The 22,036-nt window shown below is 40.2% G+C and overlaps 2 protein-coding genes across 3 annotated transcripts; both read right to left on the bottom strand.

The window, feature by feature from the left end:
• Positions 1 to 17: 17 nt before the first annotated feature.
• Positions 18 to 11,980, bottom strand: pamr1a (peptidase domain containing associated with muscle regeneration 1a). The gene is made up of 11 exons (XM_029280019.2): positions 11,624 to 11,980; positions 11,022 to 11,183; positions 10,620 to 10,745; positions 9,158 to 9,272; positions 7,278 to 7,495; positions 5,790 to 5,987; positions 5,480 to 5,674; positions 5,000 to 5,075; positions 4,617 to 4,837; positions 3,085 to 3,425; positions 18 to 2,372 (listed from the first exon to the last, which is right to left on the bottom strand). The coding sequence occupies exons 1-11, from the start codon at positions 11,727 to 11,729 to the stop codon at positions 1,800 to 1,802; spliced, it is 2,331 nt and encodes a 776-aa protein (XP_029135852.2). The 5' UTR covers positions 11,730 to 11,980; the 3' UTR covers positions 18 to 1,799.
• Positions 11,981 to 16,749: 4,769 nt separating this feature from the next.
• Positions 16,750 to 21,793, bottom strand: slc35c1 (solute carrier family 35 member C1). Of its 2 annotated transcripts, XM_020647643.3 has the most exons (3): positions 21,651 to 21,793; positions 19,235 to 19,746; positions 16,750 to 18,290 (listed from the first exon to the last, which is right to left on the bottom strand). In XM_020647643.3, exons 2-3 carry the CDS (start codon positions 19,713 to 19,715, stop codon positions 17,731 to 17,733), a joined length of 1,041 nt encoding a protein of 346 aa, XP_020503299.1. In that variant the 5' UTR covers positions 19,716 to 19,746; positions 21,651 to 21,793; the 3' UTR covers positions 16,750 to 17,730. The 2 variants fall into 2 exon arrangements, with proteins under 2 accessions (XP_020503299.1, XP_020503297.1); XM_020647641.3 differs by lacking the exon at positions 21,651 to 21,793 and having other exon boundaries at positions 19,235 to 20,595.
• Positions 21,794 to 22,036: the final 243 nt, after the last annotated feature.

Below are 22,036 nucleotides of genomic sequence, written 5' to 3'. Positions count from 1 at the left end.
ATTTGCAATATAATAAATAACGTTTACAGTTGCAGTGTTTACAGTGTAATGCGTTTTCTAATCTTTGCTCTTTTATTTGCTAGAAGTAGAATCATTAACATTAGCTGCATTTTCACGGCAATTAAGTTTGCACCTTGCAAGATGTGAGACTACCGAGCTCCTCATTGTTTAATTGGTCGGGCTTAAAAGGTGTCCTGCACAAAGCCGCGGAGAGCACAGCGAGTGTCTTTGTCTCAGGAGTAAGAGCTAAGTTTAGCAAATCCTCTCAGTGTGTATCTCAATGACAGCACATGTTGGACAGTCTGCGAGGAAACTCACGAATGTATAACCTCACATGCAAACGAGCCGCAGACGCACAGGCTGATGAACACTGCAGTCTGAACAGGTTGTACTGATGTTCACATGCACGAGCTGGAAATGCATACCCATAAGGGAAATAGTCTCATAGTATTTTAAAGTATAGTCTTTTGAATGTTAGTTTGTACATAAGACTACACATTCAGATAAACCAGAACAGAAGCACATGCATACTTGCATACACATTCACACATTTAAGCTATAGTTGTTTTATTGTTTTGGTGTTCAGACGTTTATAAGACCACCTTTTGCTGAAAATTAGCATAACCATGTACTTGCACACACAAGTGTACCTTTTGTCTAGAGATACAATTAAAGATCGAAGCACACAGCTCTTAAACCTTTTAAAAATGTGTATATTATATTATATTAGAAGACAAAGATATACTTTTAATATACTATGAATCCCGCAAGGGGAAATTCAACTCAACACTCTGTTGTTGTTGAACATCCTGCACACACTTAAATACACACACATGCACAAACAGAATCCTAGAGACATGCACTAATGGAGAGATGTCAGAGTGAGGGGGGGGCTGCCGACAGCGAGCACTACTGAGCTGGTGGGGGGAGTTTCGTTGCCTTGTTTAAGGGCACCTTGGCAGTGCTGAAGAAGTGACCTGGCACCTCTCCAGCTACAGTACCAGACATATTACCAGATTTTGATCCGCACCAGGAATGGAACCGACGACCCTCCGGTTCCCAACGCAAGTCCCTACAGACTGAGCTATTGCCGCCCCATAAATAACATCACAATGTATTGTTTCATGGTATTTATAAATAGCCTGCCATAGTACAGATGAAATTTAGTGATAGGGCTAACTCCTTCATATTTGCATGATCAAGTATTGCTCATATGTTAATGTACACTGTCCTAATTCCACTCATGCAAATAATGTTGGAAAGTAATACACAAGTGAGAAATACAAATTTGATGGCAGACCGTTTATAGTCAACTCACTTTGAGTTTGGACACAAATCAAGCACATGGTGCAAAAGATTATTAGTACATTTATATTAGTATTTCAGTATTTCAGTAATGGTTTTCTTGCAAGAAATAATTCCACCAACTTCTGCAGAGTTAAGAAATATAGCATGTGGAGGGTCACTTTATTTGATAAACAATCTTCAATTTTATTCTTTAAAAGAACACTCCAGAGACAGGAGGCTACAGCCAAAGAATAAGAGTATGTGGGTGTGGAGTTTTTAAGCAGCTACGTTGAGTTTGTTTAAAGTGGAGGTGGCTCAAACACAGAAGAAGAACAACATGCACACATAAGAGAGATACAGGTCGAGTGCCAGTTCTAACATCACATGATATTGATACAGCTGACATCTTCACTTTTTCCTCCAACTGTGGGAGTTACAAAAGTGGAAATAAATGACCAATTAAGAGTTTGCTGAAAGTACATTTTTCATTAAAGACTGAGAAAATAACGAATCTACTTCATGTTCTCCTCTATCCAGTCCAAAAGGTTTGCTATTCGTGTCTGAGCTGTGTAAATCTGATGGTTGCAGTGTCTTTTATCATTGTTGACACTCTCTAAACTGAGAAGCTGCCAGTCTGTACTGGACGATCCCAGAGTCTCCTCATGCTCAAATAAATCACCTCCTGTTGTTGAAAACACAGCTGGAGTGACTGTGATGCCTGGAATAACACCGGGACAAGGAGTCTGAGGACTGGACGGCTTCCATATGACACACAGTTTGTTATCATTTATCATCGTAGTGTGTGCTCCTCCTTGAACAAATGCTCCCTCGCATTGTGCAACATCACCCAACTGGACAAGTCGGGTCTGGCTCTTGGGAGTGTATCGGGTCAGGTGCGTGCCATCGTTTGGTGAAATCCACCTCGCTGTGTAAGCCTCCTGCGCCGTCACCTCTCCCCCTTGAACTATGGGCAGACAAACTGGCAGCACACGCTCACTGATCCTGACCTTGTCTCTTAGCTTGAGAACAGCCACGTCAGCGGCAGATACAGAGTCGAAATTTGGATGAACTAAAACGTCTGAAACCTGTCGGGAGAAAGAGAGAAAATAGATGAAAAAAAAAAAACTGGAAGACAGCACACCTTCGAGAGCCTGATTCCACGCGGAAGGAGCCAAGTTTTGTTGTTTTTAGAACATCCGTGGAGACCAGATAATATGCGGCAAGATGCGCAAATATATCCAATCCAAATCAAATTTAGTTGTATCCTGGTAAATCTTTAAATGCACAACTAAGTGCCAGAAGGATTTCATCCTCTACCATTTACAAACAAAGACCTATCCAGAAGATTATATTTATTTCATGAAGATTCCTGCTTAATACTTTATCACTGCATCTGCTGTTCTGTGGATTTTGCAGTCTTGGGAAACTTTAGCAGGTCAAAAGTTATGACAGATTTATAGGTTAAAAGCGGGACAAAGGTGGATGGGATTTCTTTATATGCCTATACAAACACTCTTTAACCACAATTAAAAAAGACTGTTTCTAAAGATCAGTATATATGCAACCAATATTATCTTTAACATTTAGCCTTTTAACTAGAATTCAGCCCACTTAAGCCTTTGTCTTTATATCTTTTGACCTTTAAATGTCGTTCTCCGTGTTTGTGACATGAAACTGTAAACAACCTCACGTGGGAACGGTCTCAAAACAACAACATGGAAACCTTTTCCAGCTCATAATATACAACATCTGATGTATTTTCACACTGGATCTTCTGATGGGCAAACTGTGTTTTACCCTGAGGTGGTGCAGGCCCTTCAAACGATTGGAGGACCCCTGGTGCTGCACGCCAACGACAACCTTCACATGTGCCGGGTGAAGGGTCTGCAGCTTGTCCTTGTTTACCACACACTGAGCTGCCACCAGGACGCTTCGCTGTGTGAGCAGAGCCCCGCTGCAGGCCAGAGACCAGAATGTGGACTCCTCTGAGGCCCCCTGCTGGATGGACACGGTTTTTCCACGGGGCGTGTGGGTGCTGGCTGTGTGATCAGGAGGCGAGCGGATATAGACGGCTGCATGCCACGGCCACTGAGTGTCTGTGAGGTTGTGTGCGTTGGAAGCGTTGACTTTGCCACAAACTGTTGGGGGTTAAAGTCAGAGAGGAGAGAGTGTGAGTCAAGAGTATAACACAGAGCTAATTTATTAAAAGCTTTACAGACACACTTCTATCATTATTTGCCTTTGTCTGTTGTCTAACTCGTCCCTCTAAAACAGATAAAGCAAAGCTGATTGGAGGCGCAGAGAGATGAATACACATAAGAATAAGAATAATACGACGTAAACAATAGTCTAGATTATTGCTTGAGTGAAAAAAAGTACAAAACACAACAAGGTTTCCAAGGCACTGTTCTGTTACAGAAGTTAAAAAAGCCTTTAGGCTCCGATGAGCTGAAACGCGTCAGTCTGCCACACATGTTTAGCTCTTTACCTGTAGCCATGAATTCATAAAGGCTTTATAACTTTTGTAACGGAACAGAGTGCCTTGGATACCTTGTTTTGTTTACCTGCTTTACTCTTCAGAGGACTTTTTTTCTCTCAAGCGATAAACACATCTAGCCCATCGTTTTCATTGATCTATTCCACCCTCCCCAAAGAGCACCTGTTTGCTGTTCAGTTTGATTGAGGACCCAAGCAGCCAATGCCGCCTATAAGGTGGGGGGGAGGGGGAGGAGGGGGGGGGGGGGGGAAGCTTTCTGGGGCCCTGGAGGGTTAGGTCATCCTAAATTTAAGCAATCATAACCATTTTTTTTAAACCTAAATACTAACCATTACTTATTAACAAAACAAAGCAACACATTTTATCCAGTGTTGCCTGTTTCAAAATTCTTTCTAAAATGCTAAAAACCCTTTTTATGTGGTGACATTTAAATTGGTGGCGAGCCCATTGAACTTAACTGTTTGGACAGTAATGTTGGTTTGGGTATAGCTTTGCCAGGATCTGCACAAAAGTCAGGATGCTGGAAAGAAAAGCTGCATTTGACCCCAACCAAAAATTGTTAGCAACGATTTTCAGTCAGCTCCAAAAGCTGATCAGTTAAATCAAAATATTTATCTATGGATTTGCTATCATATTCACATTCACAAGTTATTAATTAAACCAGATTCATGGCTGCTTTTTGCCGAAAAATCCTGCGAGGTTATATGACCAAAAAAAATACTGTTTTTGTCCTAACACTCTAAAGTAGAACATACATACATGTTTTTCCTCTGTAAAAATATTCAGGTTTTATTTCATGGGTTGGGTCAGTCTACACTGCTGCTGCTATTACCTGGTGAGCAGGAAACATGGCTTCCACTCCACCTTCCTGTCTTCAGACAGGTGCGTCGGGAGCTTCCTGTGTGCCTGAAGAGCGGGGAGGCACACTTGTACTCAATGCTGGTGTAGACGGGGTGAAATCCACGAGGCAGATCCACCGAGTCCTCCTCTTTTAAGTGTTTATCAAACTTCAGCGGAATGAAACCGGCTGATAACAAATCGTCCATGCTGTACCTGTAAGAAAGGCTGAGTCAGTGCTCTAGATTCTCTTTCAAAAGCTCCTTTTCTACATACAATAATCTAATGTGTGGACACTCTTCTTTACTGTATGTGAGCTACATCTACAGTACAAGAAAAAAAATGTATTTCCAACATCAGCTATGTTCAAGTAGCTACCTTGATCGCTGACGTGGCTTCACAACATTTTGGCGCACAAGTTCGGACACTTTGGGCTCTCGACATGCTGTAGGGACTGAACAAGAAGGTGACTTTAGCTTCTTGTTCAGAAACAGCTTCAGAGCCTTTATTGCAAAAACTGTTCAAACTAGCAACAATTATTTGCGAGCAGTTAGTTAATCAGCGTAAACAGGAAATTGCAGGAATTTTATGCATACAGGTACAAATGTGCATTATAAAAATCATTCAAAACCAATACTGATTCCTCGTAAACAAAGGGTCTCATTTATGGTAGACTCATCTTCGCCCTCTAATTGATCAATTTTAACTTATATTTACATCAGAGTTTGTTCACGTTAAGACTTACTTTATATAAGAAACATTCTTTGCCACTTTCATATAGTACTGCAGTAGATAATGGGCTGCTTTCTGTGTGTATCAGGGTGTTCCTTACCTTAATATAGTCTGAAAGAAAAATACCTTTTACACACTTGGGTGGCCTGGTACTCCAGGATCCATTCGTGTGGCAGAAACTCTGGTGGTTCCCACTCAGAATGTAAGACTTTTTGCAGAAAAACTCAATGGTCTCTGCACCTCCAGCTGTGTTAGGAGTAGATCTGTGGTAGCCGTTGAGCAATTTGGGTGGTGGGGAGCACTGGATTCTGCTTGTGTGGGCTGTATAAGTAAGTATTGGAGGTAGGAGAGAAGGCAAACTCTTTTCAGCGATGCATGATAAGGCTTTTATGGTGTGAAAAACAGAAGAAAAACAAAACCAGAAATCATCTGATACCTTCTACACATGTGGGAGCTGTGCCGCTCCATGTGCTGTTGGGCAGACAGATCCTCTGCTGGGAGCCGATCAGTGTGAAAGGTGAATGACAGCGATAGTTTACTGATACTAGCTGCTCCTTTAGGCTATACACAGGCAGCAGGTACCCATTCAGCGGTCTCTCAGGTGGTGTACAAAATGGATTCTTGACAGCTGACACTGTTGAAGACATTTTTGATCATACATTAAAGACAACCTGACTGAACCGGCTGCTTAACCTAATTAATGAACTCAAGTATACACATAATTTAGTTTGTTTTTTAAAAGTACAAAAACAAAAAATAGGGTTTTTAAATTCCTTTCATTTCATTCTGCAGTTCTGTGTGTCATACTGTTCAAAAAATTGCTATGATAAAAAAATAAGAAGTACTTTTGCATTTATTGTTATTATTCCACAAATATATACACTGTAGGTAATTAAACTTTAACTACCATTGTTTAACTGTGGTTACAGTATTATTTTTATTCTTATTTTAATTTTCTTCTTAGCGTTTCAACCTTTATATGACAGCTGAAGAGAGACAGGGATGACATGCAGCAAAGGGCTGGGGTTGGGATTTGAACCCATGGCTACTGTGATGAGGACTATAGCCGTGGTGCATGGGGTGCGACATAACCACTAAGCTTTTCGGTGCCCCCTTATCTTACTATCATTGCAGTATGAACGGCATAAATAAGAAATCACCTAAACAGGGAATTTTTATAATATGGCATACAAAGTAGATATAAGTAATAATGGCCCTAGGATTGTGCCCTGGGGCACTTAAGATTTAAGGCTCTCCAGATTTTGTTTTTCCATCTGTAGCACGATGACGCTTCTATCATGTTTAGATGAGCTAGCAAGAGTTAATGTCCAGGAGGGAAAAGGCGAGATAAATGGGATGCAAGTTAGATGCATGATTTGCTTCAAAGAGGGCAAATGGAGAGGGATGAGTATGATAAATCTGTCCGTCTCACATCGCTGGGCTGTACACGAGGCTGCAAACACACACACACACACACACACACACACACACACACACACACACACACACACACACACACACACACACACACGCATGCACAGCAAAGAGGGGTGCTGCATTCATGGAGGGTATCATTTGTATCACATATTCATGAATATGTCAATGAATGTCACACCCAAAGTAGTATATGAAGAAGATTATATCAAACTTACATATTCTTAATCCTTTTATGTGAATTCTGCAGAAAAGCATCCTTATAATGAATCATGAAATAACAGGAACATTATACATTATAATGTAATATAGTCTTACAAAGCTATGGAAGCAGCACATAAAAAGTGCATCTCATCCTTCTGAGGTAGAATCATTTTAAAACAATTTAGCACAGTATGTATTTGATCTATGCAGTTGTTTTGTGCATCTTGCATCCTCTTAAGTAATATGTATGTAGCATACACATTCTAGTCATTGTGGTTGTACCTGCCTGAACTCTCCTGAAAAGTGAGAACAAATCCGTCAAAGTTGTTGTAGCCATCCGAGGAGAACAGAATGTGCAAGAAGTTCCCAGAGCTCTTCATTGGAGGAGGCAGCCGATCCCCGCAAAACCGGCCAATCACAGGAGAGTTCAGATTGTCTCCGTCACGCACCTCGACGTAGTCATAACGACAGTTATGGTCGGACTCCAGACTGAGCTGTGCGAACCTGCAGCACAGCCAAAGAGAGGTTATGTTTAACTGATATTTCAATCCAATTCAAAAGGCTTAACATCAGTCTCCCAGGTACAGAACTGTGCAAATAACAACTCCAAGTCCAATTATGTGGGCTCATGCAGGGCCGTCTGTGCACTCAGCTTTCACCTTCACGTCGGCTGAAGTGTGCCTGTTGAGATGATGCTGGTCTTGTGACTTAACGTTAATAATTAAAAAAAAACAATGTCCACATTTATTTTTCCACGATTCTCTACTTTGGTTCTTATAGTTTCTGAGTGTGCAGAATTTCATGATAAACTGTAATATTAAACTATGGCCCCCTATTTCAGTGTACGTGACTTTGACTTTGGTCAGCTTGGGTTGTTCTTAAAAGCTTATTAATCAATTTGACTTGACTCGACTGTTGGACTATTAAGAACGATAGTACAAGAGGTAAGGGCTAAAAACTTTACCTAGAGCAGGGATTCCAAAACTTTTGAGCCCGCTAACCCCGAAAATAACTGTGCCAGCAACTGGGGACCCCCATTGTCCCTGGAGGTGGTTAAAACATTTAATGTTGCGCACAGCCGGGCACACTATGAGGCCTATCCAAAAAGTGACATTAGAACAGCACAGAAGAACACAACAGCCCAAACAGAAACGCCAGAAGCAGAGCACACGTAATCTCTTGAACAATGTTTTTGTTTATATTTTCACAATAATGGATAAGATATGCTATTTAAATTTGTAATTCTTGCGACCCCCCATGGGGTACTGACCCCCACTTTGGAAACTACTGACCTAGAGAATGGGACAACATTTAAATAACTTGTGTTTGTTTTGTCCTAATTTTCAAACTTCATACACAGGGCATGGCAAAGGTATACTGTCAATGACACCCTAATTTCATTCAGGTTAAATTAGCATTGTTGAGATCAACTCTCCCTAAATGATTGTGTATGACAATCTACTATCGTATATCTTCGCCTCAACATTACACTATTAGATAGTCAACAGAATTTTAAAACATGCATAATTTTTTGCAAAGATATGGGCTTCTTTCTGTGCAGTTGATTCCAATGTTTCATGTTACACTCCATTTATATGCAACATCTAAAGAATGAGCTTGCTTTTCAGAAAAGTGATAGGGCTAAGATGGAAATTGGGAATTTGTCCCTTTTCTCACAGAGCCAAGACTTGAGGTGTAAACTCATTCACAGATTGATAACGAGTTTGTCTCCTGTGTAGCTGCTTGTAGATTGAGGGAAAGTAGACTCACAAAGCCCAGAAACTAAAGACATCCTTTCGGTTGACCTGCAGCAATCTGAGTTAACTGCATTGGATATACATGCCACTGGTTTTCTAATGTCAGGTTGATGAAGCCAATTTCTTCTCAGATTGTTAATATTTTGAGAGACTCAGTGTTTGTTTCATAGATCCACAAATAAGTTATTTGTCATTATGTTGGCCTCATTTTAAAGAAACAGCATCCATCTAAGCTAGGTAAACCTTACCCAGACCTAAGCGCCAGGCTGTTGCATTAATACTGATACACTGTAGATAGATTTTCTAACTTTGTATCACCTCAAGTCACTTTTAAGGAAACAGACTTGTTTTCTAACGCTGACTACATTTCAGTGTTTCGTTCTGTGTGTGTTTGGAAACAGTGACCCACCTCAGCTGGATGCTGCTGCCCCTCTCCACCTGCACTATCCACTCACATCGGGCGTTAGTCGGGTAACTCTCCAGGGCGATGTGACCCTGAGTCCGCTGAACGACTCCTCCACACGCTGCTCACAAAATCACAGTGAAAACATTCTCCTGAAATATCCACTTTCTTATTAAATGTGTGTTTATCACAATGTTTAAACACAAGACTGATGATGGGGCATGTTGTGTTAGAGGGCAGATAAGTTATTATAAATAAATCTGATGCAGCTAGCCACTTCAATAACCATAATTATAGACAACATGCTGGCATTTTGGTGGCCAGTTTTCTCTTCAAAGACATTTAAAAATGATTGATGTAAAAAGATTACAAATTAATATCCCACTCCAAATAGAACAGGATGATAGTTGACATTTTCAGACCTCAGTTCAGAAGGCTTCAAGATTTCAGGCCTTTCCATTAAAGAGTTCTATTTTTCTACACACAGCTGCATTAGCAAAGCACTATTAAAAACGGTTCAGCCTTTTTAATTTTAATGCTTGACCACTCAGATTGATTCAGACTGTAAACAGGTTATGTAGGACAACAAAGGCTTCTCAACAGCTCTTTGCCTTCCCTTGTGTACGTCAAACTGACAGTACATGACAGAATGGCATCCATGCGGCAATTTCCCCCCGGGCCATTAAAAAATAAAGAACAGAGAAGTATCAAGAGAGTAAGTAACATGAAAGCAAAACTTGTTTGCTTCTTTCTATTAATAGCATGATGTTGCCTTGGGCTGTAGCAGCACATGATTGATTTAAATTATTTGGATATAGAAGCTGCTGCTGTAGCTGGTAACCACATCTCCAAAAGACAAACAAACAAACAAAACACATGATGAGTATTAATCTCCCTTTATATGGGCAAACTTCAACTTCCTGGATACTAGCAGCTGATTGTAGCTTGGCTGTGCACCAAAATAAAAAAAACATTGTCGCCCCCAAGTGTCTGTATGCAGTATTACAAATGAGGAAGTCAAATCTGAAAACAATATGCTGTATTGATTGATTACAGCCCAGAGTCCTTTGTTACATAAATTAGTAGTGTATATTCTCACAGTTGTACATTAAATAAAATTGCAAATGCAGCAAAAAAATAAAATAATTTAATGTTGTACTATCCATCAAGTCTTTTCATGCTGCCACATATTTCAAATATTTAAAAACTCTGTTATTAATGGTGCAGTGGTTATATTACCCTTTGAACATGTACATGATTTTCATCATCTTATTATCGTGTACATTTTGCCCAATTGTTGTGTGGCTGTCCGATATGGAAACATCAGCCCTAATATATGATGCAGTACAGCAGCTACATATTTAAAGTAAGCAGCATGTTATCCATGCTTTTTTGAAGATAGCTATGAGATCCAGAACATTATAGAAAAGTCGTAACAGACGGACTGTGCGGATAAATTCATACTTACTTTTACAGTCGCCTCCACTCCAGCCCTGGCGACACTCGGTACAAAACTTTCCATTGACAAAGAAGTCATCATTGGCTCTCCATGTGCCATTGTTGCATGTTTTACAGTTTTCAAACAGACTGCAGCCTGGCAACAACAAAAGCACAAAAATGTGAAAGTCAGTTTTCAACTTTAGACACCTGCTAATGAAACACCATCATGATCAAGGACAGGCTGACCATTTCCTGGTCTTAACGCCCTGTGTCTTTGTGGTTTGTCCTCCAATTTTGTATTTTTTTGTCAGAGAGAAGCAGCTGTGTGTGTTGAATCAGAAATCGAAAAAAAAGTTACAGTAGGTAGATTGAACCTCTTCCAGGTTGTTTTGACTTAATAGAACATCTCGAAGTGACAATGGGAGTGCACCTGGATGAAAGATGCAGGGGTCACACTGATCCAGAGCATTGCGGCAGCAGGGAACAGTGTAGCCCACCCTTGACCCTTTGGAGGGACAGCGACACTGGATCAGGTGGTACTCGCAACACGGACGACACATTGCGCTCCACTCAGAGCTCGGGCAGCTGTCTCCTGAGAGAGTGGAACAGAATAAAGAATTATACAACTACTGAAACATCTACCATCTGATACTTCTGTTTTACCTACACTAAGATAATTCATGATGAAGCCTACCACATGTTCCCGTCTAATATGACCAATATTTTCACATTTATTGTCAAGGAAACCTGCTATATCCAAACTGTACATGGAAAACTTGTGTGTTTTTCCTTCTACATTGAAGCATACAGTCTTAAGAATAAACGGAGACACGTCTCAGCAGCAGATGTGACTCATCGCCATGAAATAGCTCCACAGTTAGTCAGCAAGCAAGTCAGCAGGCTTTATTTTGTTAAAATGTTTGAGACTCTTTTTAAAAAAAAAGACAAAGCAATGCCATGTAAAAACTCTCTAGTATTGTGTACAGTAAGAGAAACATTCAATTAAACCCAAAATAAATGTCTTTCACTTACCATGTGGCCAAGCTGCCACACAAGCACAAAGAATCAAGAGGAGGTAGAAGGGTTTTGAATGAAAGAGAGTTGGCATGGGAAACCGCCTTGTGGAAAAAGCGGGCATGTTGGTTGCCAATCTCTCAGCAACTTCAAAAAGAGATCCAGGAGAGAAGCACCAGCTCAAAGTTATCTACGGATCTTCTTGTCTGTGCGGAAACATGATGTAGCTACAGATGATCAATTCTTCCATCTCAGCATAATGGACAGAGATCATTAACCCATTCCTGACATGAGGTTTTCTTTAGTCGTTTGTTTCTGCTTTGAATTTATGCAGCTCAGATCATCGCAAAGTCCCCCCAACAAGTCCTAGCTCCTCTGCTCTCAGTGTGAGTCCAGAATAAGTGCTTCCCTCCCAGTAGTAACGGGGGGGGGGGGGTACTTACTGGCAAACAATGTGGAAAGTGCATTTGAGGGAATAAAGACATGCTAATGAGGAAAACAGTAACGGGTGATGAAGAAAGTCCAGAGAGAGGCAAATATTCCATCTGCTATAGTTGACTGAAAAAGTTTTCAGAACGAACAGAAGTGAATTTCTACAAAGCTGCAAATCATTGTTTTTATTTTTCCAAATAATATAAATATATATTTCTGTGAGCACCTCATGCCAGAAATGTGTTTACTGATGCTTCATCCTACACCAGCTGTCACGCCAGACATGACAGTATTAAAACTTCTTGGAAGACAGATAACAGATGTCGCCTCTATGAAATGTTTATGATGTCAGTCTCCACTGATTTGCCAGGAGCAATGAGGCTGATAGGATCGTCACAGCCCATTTCATGTCCAAGGTTGCTTTTCCATTACCTAAGCCTTTACTGAGGAGTTTCCATGTTTAGATATCAGGTTTCATCTCCTCCATTACAACAGGTTGTTAGGAGACAGATTGAGACTGATGTACAGACATGTCTTTACATAATCACTGTTTATAAAGACTGTTGTCTTTAGCCTTTTTGATTGCCTTTTATTATAGAATCAGAAGTAATTTTTCAAAAGATGAGGAAATGAGGCTTATTTTAATAGATGATTCAGAAACTCTTGTATTTGTGACATATAACAGCAGGTCGCCCCAAACAACAATCCAGAGGGCCCTACGAGACACGTGGTTAGTAACTGACAAATAGTACAGGAAGATTGACAGCTGGTGACATGCAGTAATATGATGAGAGTGCACAGGTTTGTGGACTTTCAGTTATAAACATCATGAGTTTGGCCGTTTATACAAAGGTAGTTAAAGCAGAAAGTGAACATATATATATAAGGGTAATAACACCATTCCAAGACCTGCTGGCGGGAGGGCCGTCACAAGCACACCCCGGTCTAATGCATTTAGGCTCCCTTTTGAAACACTTCTTTTAAATCATCTTTTTGGTTCATAGCAAACACAGTGTTTCATGATTGTTATTATAAAACATATACTAATGGTAATCTGGTATCTGGTAATCTGGTTGGTATTATTTCAGGCATTTCAGAACACAAAGTATTGACTATAACATCACAAGTTGTTCTCATACCACTTACATTACGTTATCATTTGAAAAATAAAATATCACAGAGCTGAAAGTGTTTGGTTACTGAATCAAAGTTAAACATTGCTGAGGCACCACGCCTTGATAAATAACCGAAAGCTTCCCTTCTGTTATTTTTTTTTAAGCTGTAGGTTGTCATTATTAACCACTAGAGGGCAGCAGATACAATGAGAAAGCAAACTGAGAGTTGACTGAAATTGTAAAGAACATGCAGAGGTTAACTAGGAGAGTTCATCTGTGTCAATAACAACAATAAAACTAAGGCTACAACTTAAGTGTGTGCCATGTAGCATCTAATTCCACAGGTTACATTCCCTTTGTGAAGAAAATTGTTCATTATCTTGCTAAATGCATGACTCTTCTTTTCAAGCTCTTCCTTATCCGTGGGCCGCAAAGTGCTCGGTCTCTCTGAAATAAATTAGTCCAGCTTGAATGAATGTGAGCATGCATGTGGATAAAAATATGTGGAAATGACAGATGTGTCAAGAAAATAAAAGCTGTAATTAGTGCTAAAAGGGTTCATACAAAGGGCAGCCTTGTAGTAGGTAATAGTTGTATTGGTGATTTGAATCTAATTAGTGATAATTATCTAGTTGGGCTGTCATGCTGTCATTTGAGTATACATACCACATGCACTTGCTAAAAATTAACACCTTTATAGAGTTAAATATAGTTTGTTAGTTATACTACAAACATGGTACTATCATAAAGTTTTGAATCATACAAAGGAATACACAAACAGACCAAACATGTAGATACCAACCCAAGGCCAGATTTTTGGAAGAAATTATAAATAATATGTTGATTAATTTAAACTCTAAAAGCGAGTATGATCAGAATTTTCATCTCAATGATTGAACACAATGTGAAAGATGTCCGTCATCGATGTACCCACAGTGAATTATTGTGCCTGCCTTCCCCTTGAGTTCCTCTGATCAAAGCCACAGATTTGTTCCCCCCTTTTAACGGCCTGCAACGCCATTATTTTGGAAACAACTGCACCAAATTCAGAACAACGTTAGCAAGTAGCTAGCTATCAAGATAGTTAAGCATTTATCAGCTTACGACATGCTAGTGTTGTTCGTAACATGCTGATGCTGTTGGTGCCGTCTGTCATACCACTATCTCCATCTTCCACCACTATGATACTTAAGTAAAATAATACCAGCGGTCTTGCTTCACAACATGTGTATTTTCTATTTTAAATGTTTTTTTTTTTCTTTGTTGTCAACGTGAGTGCAAAATATTTATGTGACTGAAGTCATGTTAATGTTTCTCTCGTCTGTTTTTATGTGCATTGAAAGTACGTTTATTTGATATCTCCATGGTGACAGTAGAGTCATTTCATAAAAGTGTCCTCGACGATGATACCAGTAAGCTCGTAGCAAAGCATATTTCAGCTAACAACACCGTAGCCAGCCAAATTTCCGCCTTGAAGAAGGACTTTGAAAGGCTAATTAACCGTTTTTAACTACACATTTATGATTGGCATGGACATCAGGCTGTGTGTATTGATTACTCGTGATACTGTCATTGCTGCCCCCAAGTGGACAAAAGAAAATCAATGACTACAAGTGAAAATGCACTTTAAAGCTAGGCTGAGGACAATGCTGACTTGGAAGACCGAAACAAAAATACATCTTTAAGAAATAAGAACGCAGCTCCCATTACGAATTGAGAAGGCACTCCTACTCACTGCAAGAATATACTGTAGTCCCAGTTTTGAACTCAAACTGTCCCAGTCGTAATTAACCATGCATCAAAGTGACAGCCACATCTTGACCACAACTTTGAGCTGACCTTGAAAAAAAAAAAAATGACTGACTGCAATGATATTTGCAGCCTTTGAACTGCCAATCATTACAGGAGATTTTGCCTCGTCCTGTCATGTTGAACTTGACCCAAACAGACATGAGAGAGACAGAGAAATGAGGGATGGGGGATTATCTGCTATCACTTTGACACACTTATAAAACTTTCATTGGTGTCACAAGGCCAAATGTACTGTTGAAATGAGTTCTTGACATCAGAGACCAGTGTTTTTTTTTGGTTCTTGTAATTACCCATGGTGCTCTGATGGCTATTTTTAGCCCTCTTGTTGCTCAGGGAAATATTCCACTCAGAGCCCAGACACCCTCTCCAAAACTCTGTTCCAACATCTGCTGCTGTTCCTAAACTCCATCCAAGATACCTACGTTTGGTAATAGGATCACATAGAGGGAACATCCCAGTAAACCCATTTCATCTCCTTAAAATGAGGCCCAAGAGGTAGCAAGAATTATGAAGCTAGACAAAGATTAAGCTTGGCAGTCATTACATGCACTTAGCTGTGTCTGTCTTTGCCAGAAGATGTGGATTTCTAGCAAGAATTAAGTACAGGAGCTCTGCATGTAAAAAACATATATATAAAAGCAACATTGTTTTAACAAGCCAGAATCAATATCTGTTGTGATTCTATATTCATATGTTTCTTCACATTCTGTTGTTTATTCATAAAATGCAAATGTACTCTCACTGCTTATTAAATCTCACTAACACTTGTTCATAAAAGGCCTGCAAGTGATCCTGAGTGTTGTTTCTATTGCAAGATACAGTAAATGTAGAGAATCCCTGTCCTCTTACTGTGTCAAAAACAAAATGATTTAAAGCAATATGTCTCATTTTCAGAAAGAGCTGCAATTTATGTACCCAATGTATGTACCCTTGTGTGATTTTTAATGTAACTCATGGACTCATGGTGTTTTTACGTTCTATCTTTTACGTGTCATGTGATTGATAAATGTTAATCCAACGATCTGTGTAGAAGCTGTTTGGTTAGGAGTTTTAAGGCCCGTCTCAGCTGCACCAACTCACCTGTTTCTAGGTTGACCGAAAGTCCGAAAAATCTTGAGGCGGCACCTCCAAAGTGATCAGTGATGTCACTGAGACTACGTCCATGTTTCATGGTGCATTCACGTGTCGTCGGAAAAGGGAGTTTCCGAAAAAAACTCAGAAAAGAATTAGGTGACCGACTTGACGTCAGAATCCTCATCACATGGGGGGGCAAAATATATGTTGTTAATACTTTTTTTAAATTCACGTATTGCACATCTACTTTTTTAAATTCAACGTATTGCACATCTACTTTTTTAAATTCACGTATTGCACATCTACTTTTTTAAATTCAACGTATTGCACATCTACTTTTTGCTCAAATATCACTTTTAACATTTCACAAATCTTCTTCGTAGCATCAACGCTGTTTTGCGATGTTGTTACAACATTCCGACTTTGCGTGCTGAAATCACGGGAACACACCGAAGTCCGAAGAACGACTTCCCAACTTGGAAACTTGGACCAGCCGAGCAGCACGAGTGCAGCATTATACTGTTCATGCATTTACGTCATTATTCCGCTTCTGTGTTGAACCCATATTAAGACATGTAGGTTTACCCAAAATATGTATTTAAATATATGTTTTATTTGACAAGAGTGCCAAAAGTTCAATCATATAAATACAATGAATCTCTTAACAGTGAAACAACAATCCGTCCTTTCAACATGAAGACATGGAAACAGTTGAAATTTCACACCATCTTTAATGTTCTCTGTTAGCTTAGCTCCATGGCTCAGTTTCCACTTCTTTAAATGTTACAGAGATGACGAGATGAAGTGTTAAAAAGCTGTCTTTGGATACAGACAATGAGTTCAAAGAACACTTTCAGGCTGGTAAAGAGATACATGATATGTCACCATGTAAGTGCAAACAAAGACTTGCTCGTGTTTCTTCAACAGTACACTGCTCTGAAATGAAAATGAAACCTGTAAATGTAAGAACAACATCCGATACAAGACTGACCTTTCGGTACATACTCCACCAGCCTCTGTTTTCACTTGCAAATCATTAACCGTATTTCTCAATCATATAAATTATATGATTAAACAAATGAGTCAGACCACAACAGGATGTCGTTAAACATAGACTTGGGACAGTTTAAAATCCTGGGTGTGTGATGTCTTTGGAGATGAATGAACATGTCAGTCACAGCGACTCAAGGTTTCTGATTACCTTGACTTTTGATCTTTTTTTTATGGCTTCTTTCTCTTGGAAAAGCTTCCCTAAAGCCAGACGCTGTTCTACCAACACTTAAAAAAGAGAGTGACATACATTCATCAACATGGCTTTGTTTTAATGACGCCCCTGTAGGCTCAATATGAGTAAAGAAACTCTTCCCTGTAAATAAAAATACACAATATATTTTCCATCACTTGTAGACTAAAACATTAAAAAAAGTATTTTTTGTCACTTCATATTTCAAACAATTGTAAAAAGGCCCCAAATACATGTAAATATCTTTAAATATAATATGTACAAAATTCTTCAAGCCTTAAGTCAGACTGTATAAAAGCACAACACTATCAAAACCAAACCATTTTCACTGATTTCATGAATATATCACCATATGTCAAAGTCTGAATGTGACATTATTTCACATTCTTAAACGATTAAAAGCTGAACGTTCCTCAGCCCACAGCAGCGATACTCCCCAGGTCACCTTTCTATGGAAGCAGTTTTTCCTTGGCCGAGTCCTGAGGGGAGTCTCTGACGGGAGTCTTCTTCATTTCTAAACTTTTCACCCAGGTGTAGGCCGACGACCCCCCGAGAACCATCAGGTTACTGGTCCACCACAGCATGCTTTTACTGGAGGAGTTGTACACCACGGCGATGACCGTCTGCGCACAGGCCTTTGCAGTCCCTGAGACGTTATGCGTGAGCGGACTGGTGAACTTGATCTGCAGGCCGGTGACGTAGCCGATGGCGAAACCGAACACCCCTCCGAGCGTCATCATGCCCCAGAAGACGGGGTCGAAGAGGTAGCTGAAGCTGCCCAGGTTGTCCAACTCCCCGAACAGGAGGATGAGCGGGAGGAAGAGGACGCACGCGTTGATGTTGTTGTAGTAAGACAGCTTCCAGATGTTTCCGTCCACCGCTGGCATCACCTTCTTAGTGTAGATGGCGTTCAGCGAGACGAAAGCGCTGGCCAGCACCCCGAAGAAGACGCCAGTCCAGGAGAGGGAGCCTGCCACGCCCTCCTGATCGACACCGAGCCAGAATCCACCTGAGAGGCAGGGACACAAGCAGAGTTAACACTTGAGTACTAACAGCAACAGGATTTTAATTCACATGCCAGAAGATTGTTACATTTCTCCGATTTATTTTAGACTTTCAGCAAAGAATTGAAACACAGATTCAAAGTAGGGCTGCATAAATATATATTGTATAAAAGTTTTTAAAATACGGGTTCAACAGAGACTTTGACTAAATTGTGACATAATTTCACATCCTGTATTCATCCCTGATTCTGTTTTTACACTCTGTTATTGGGCGACATGCGTCTCACACACACACACAGGCCTCCCTACAGACTGAGCTACTGCCGCCCCACTGTCCTGTCTCTAAATAAAGGCACAAGAAAATAAACCTTCCCGCCGGTGGTCTTGTTTGCGTTTGTAGGTCATATGGAGGCGTCAGTGTCATTTCAGTCTGTCTCCAAAGAGTCTCCAATGGCAAGCACACGATGATATAGTAGACCAGACAATAGTTTGAGATGGCCTTTGTTTTGTTGACATGCAGATGCACCTGTGCACAAATCTAGGTCAGATCAAGAAGTATTATGTTCTCTGAGCCCTGACCTCAACAGCATGTCACTTTTTTGTTTGTTTAATGGGATTAAAAGAACTGCCGAGTCCTTTCCCTCCTGACCCCAACAATCCTGAACACAAATAAATCCCTACAATTTGCACACACAGTCTGCTGCTCTGCCCTCATGAGCATCATATTTACACAGATTGTTTTTTTAAATTGTGCTGTTCCTGATAACATGGGTTTAGTAAATCAGTGTGCACAATCCTTTGACTGAATTGCATGAAGACATGACGTCATCAGGGGGGCAAACTGCAGATTTATTTCTGCAAGTGCAAACAGTATAGTCAGACGTCACTTGCATGCCTCTAATAGAATAGAGAAAGTGTTTAAAACATGCAGAGAGAGAATGCAACATACCCAGTATGATCCCACAGCACAGCAGAGCGTGGAGTGACGTGGTTTGTTTCAGGATAACGTAGGACAACAGCACGTTAAAAACTGTGCTCAGTGAACGACCGACCGTGTAAAAGGCCACTCCGACGTACTTGAGGCACAGGTTGTTGAAGGTGATCATGGAGATGAACACGACGGACAGAGGGAGGACCTCCCGGGACGTCTTCAAGTCGAATTTGACCGACGGGAAGTCGATGACCGTCGGGCACAGTTTGGCCAGCAGCTGCATGACCCAGCAGAGTCCCACCGTCACCAAACACTGGTAGAAAGTGATGAACAACGGCGCGTCCAATTCTTTGTTGTCCAGCAGGTAATTGTTAAGGAACACCATCGTTATCGAGACAAACCAGTACAGCGCGACCACAGCTGCTATTTTAACAGCTCGGAACACGAATGTCTCTCCGTGTTCTTCCTGGTCCATCGTTTCTGTGCCGGCCAGCGCCATCCTCAAGATACTGGACCGCTTGAGCTGAGTCCTGTTCATCATTAAAGACAAATTAAAAAAATAAATAAAAAAAACAACCCGGGTAAGAAGAGGTAAAAATGTAGCTACAGACCAGCTAGCTACCGTTACTCTACGATACAGACATGCATGATGCTGTGTAGTTCCGCCTGGGGCAACAACAACCCAACTTCCGGTTGAATTTTTCAGAATAAGAGATAATAGACTTTTTTTTCTGGGCTTTTTGGGCCTTTATTGGAGAGATAGGACAGTGGATTAAGTCTGAAATCAGAGAGAGAGAGAGTGGGGAATGACATGCAGGAAAGGAGCCGCAGGCTGGATTCAAACCTGTGCCGCCTGCTTGGAATACTACATGCGCACGCCCTAACCACTGTGCCACCTGTGCCCCTAATTGACACATTTCTAACTATAAAAAAAATGTTGCACACAACTTCAGAAATTTTTAGCAGTAGCACATATCATCAACATCAAGAGGTTGTAGGCTCGTACCCGAGTTCATCAATGCAGTCTATTTAATATAACATCATTACCTTGAATGTGATATTGCTTTTATGAAACAGTCATACAAGCAGCAAATACTCCAAAAATACACATCAACAACAGAATATTGTTTTGCTGCATCAACTCAACTAAATCCACAACTGAAACGGGATTGTTGCCAAGCAACCCAAACATCCTGTTGCATTATTACTATTTATTTGAGTGGTTACAGAGCAGCTACAGCCTACATTTATTTGTATGTTTAAATTCATCATGCATCCATAAAATAGCCATCAGATTAATGAAAAGAGATAAACACTGTATGATGTAATGTTAACTGTATTCAGACAGTGTAGTAGACCACCATAGACTGTACATATTAATGGATGAAGCCTGAGTGAGCTCACCCATCTGTAACTGCAGGGGGCTTTGGATAACCGTTGATGGCTGTCGTCCTCCTTCATAAAATCAAAACGCTCAAATCAAAGAATTAAGCATTCGTCGATCGAGGCATGAGCTAATCAGACCAATACCAATTCCATATTTTGAACCCGGCTTTAAACATGTTTAAACAACTGGCTGTTTTGAATAAGTGCGTACGTGGCTTTCAGTGCTTCTGCAGCCAGCCTCAAAAAGACACAAACACATGGGCTTCATGTTTTTCCACGTCGGAGGTTGCTGCTTCTGTAGTAGGCCTATACACTTAATGAAAGGTTCCAGTGATGTTGTCTCATCACTCATAGACAGTCTTGTCCAATCCAATTACTTGTCCAAAACTAGCAGTTAAATCATCAAAAAAAATTGGTACTGAATATGTTGTGTTAAATGTTCCTGCAGCTGTGCTATGTAAAAAAAAAAAAAGGTAGTTGTTGAATTAGGCTACAATAATAAGTCAAAATTTGCTGCTCTTCTGCATTGTCTTCTGCAAAAGAAGAAGAAAAACCCATGTGTTCACATTCATTACAGTGTTGAGTATTGTGACTAACATATGAATGACTAGGCTAAAAGCTTTAAAAAATATATAAACAAGAACAATTAAAATTGTATCATGTAAGAAAATAAAAAATATATTCCTCACTTTTATTTTGAAGGTACACGCTGAAGCAGGAAAACTCACGTGACCACTTCCTTGTTCAAGCAGACCTTTTTTTTTTTTTTTTTTTTTTTTAATTTAAAGAGATATCGTCCCCAAATCAGTGTACTTACAGATTATAGAATCAGAAATAAAACACTTTCGCGGCTCTTTATAAAATTATCGGAACGTTTCTAGCTGAACGCAATGCAATGCGATAGCTATATGAATTAGTTTCCAGACACAAGGGTGAATGCAAATTATTTCCTTTATTTTTTTATTTATTTCGAGTAGAGTCTATCAGATATGCATAAGTCTGTCATACGTTTTCTTGATTTGGTAGCATTATTAAAAATGAATCATACCTTACGTTAGGATGTGATAGGCCTACAGGTCCAGCATGAAGAAAGTGCGTGTATAAGGAAGCAGCTTTTCTTTCCACTGTTCGTCCCACACACTCCTCCCATAAGGTAGCTTATCGGAACAGGTGGTTTTTGCATGACCTGCTTTTCCTGATGATCACGGTTTGCTCTGACAGAACAGGTGCATTGGACCGAAACAATAACTGACAGCATGTATTTTATGAAAGGCTCTGGAGACATTGGTAACCTTGGTTTCCATGTGGAAGAAAAATTGTTTATATTTATTTAGGCCTACCTATGTATGTATTAATTCATTTATTTGCGATGACAAATCTGTTACTGATTAATCTCTTGCCACAGCCCTGCTTCTAAAATCCAGGGACGCTTTC

Source organism: Labrus bergylta, chromosome 3 (assembly GCF_963930695.1).
Source record: "Labrus bergylta chromosome 3, fLabBer1.1, whole genome shotgun sequence".
In the NCBI taxonomy this organism is placed as follows: Eukaryota; Metazoa; Chordata; class Actinopteri; order Labriformes; family Labridae; genus Labrus; species Labrus bergylta.
This window is presented reverse-complemented; position numbering and strand designations above follow the sequence as displayed.

Bases quoted from the DNA above. Each gene is read 5' to 3' on its own strand.
- pamr1a (XM_029280019.2), bottom strand. From the start codon at position 11,729: ATGCCCGCTTTTTCCACAAGGCGGTTTCCCATGCCAACTCTCTTTCAT. The intron at 5,076-5,479 runs GTATTTTTCTTT...CTTCTTGTTCAG, and splicing joins GCCACCCAAGTGTGTAAAAG to TCCCTACAGCATGTCGAGAG. The intron at 2,373-3,084 runs GTAAAACACAGT...TTCTCCCGACAG, and splicing joins AGGGCCTGCACCACCTCAGG to GTTTCAGACGTTTTAGTTCA.
- slc35c1 (XM_020647641.3), bottom strand. From the start codon at position 19,757: ATGATGAACAGGACTCAGCTCAAGCGGTCCAGTATCTTGAGGATGGCG. The intron at 18,291-19,234 runs GTATGTTGCATT...CCTGCCTCTCAG, and splicing joins GTGCTGTGGGATCATACTGG to GTGGATTCTGGCTCGGTGTC.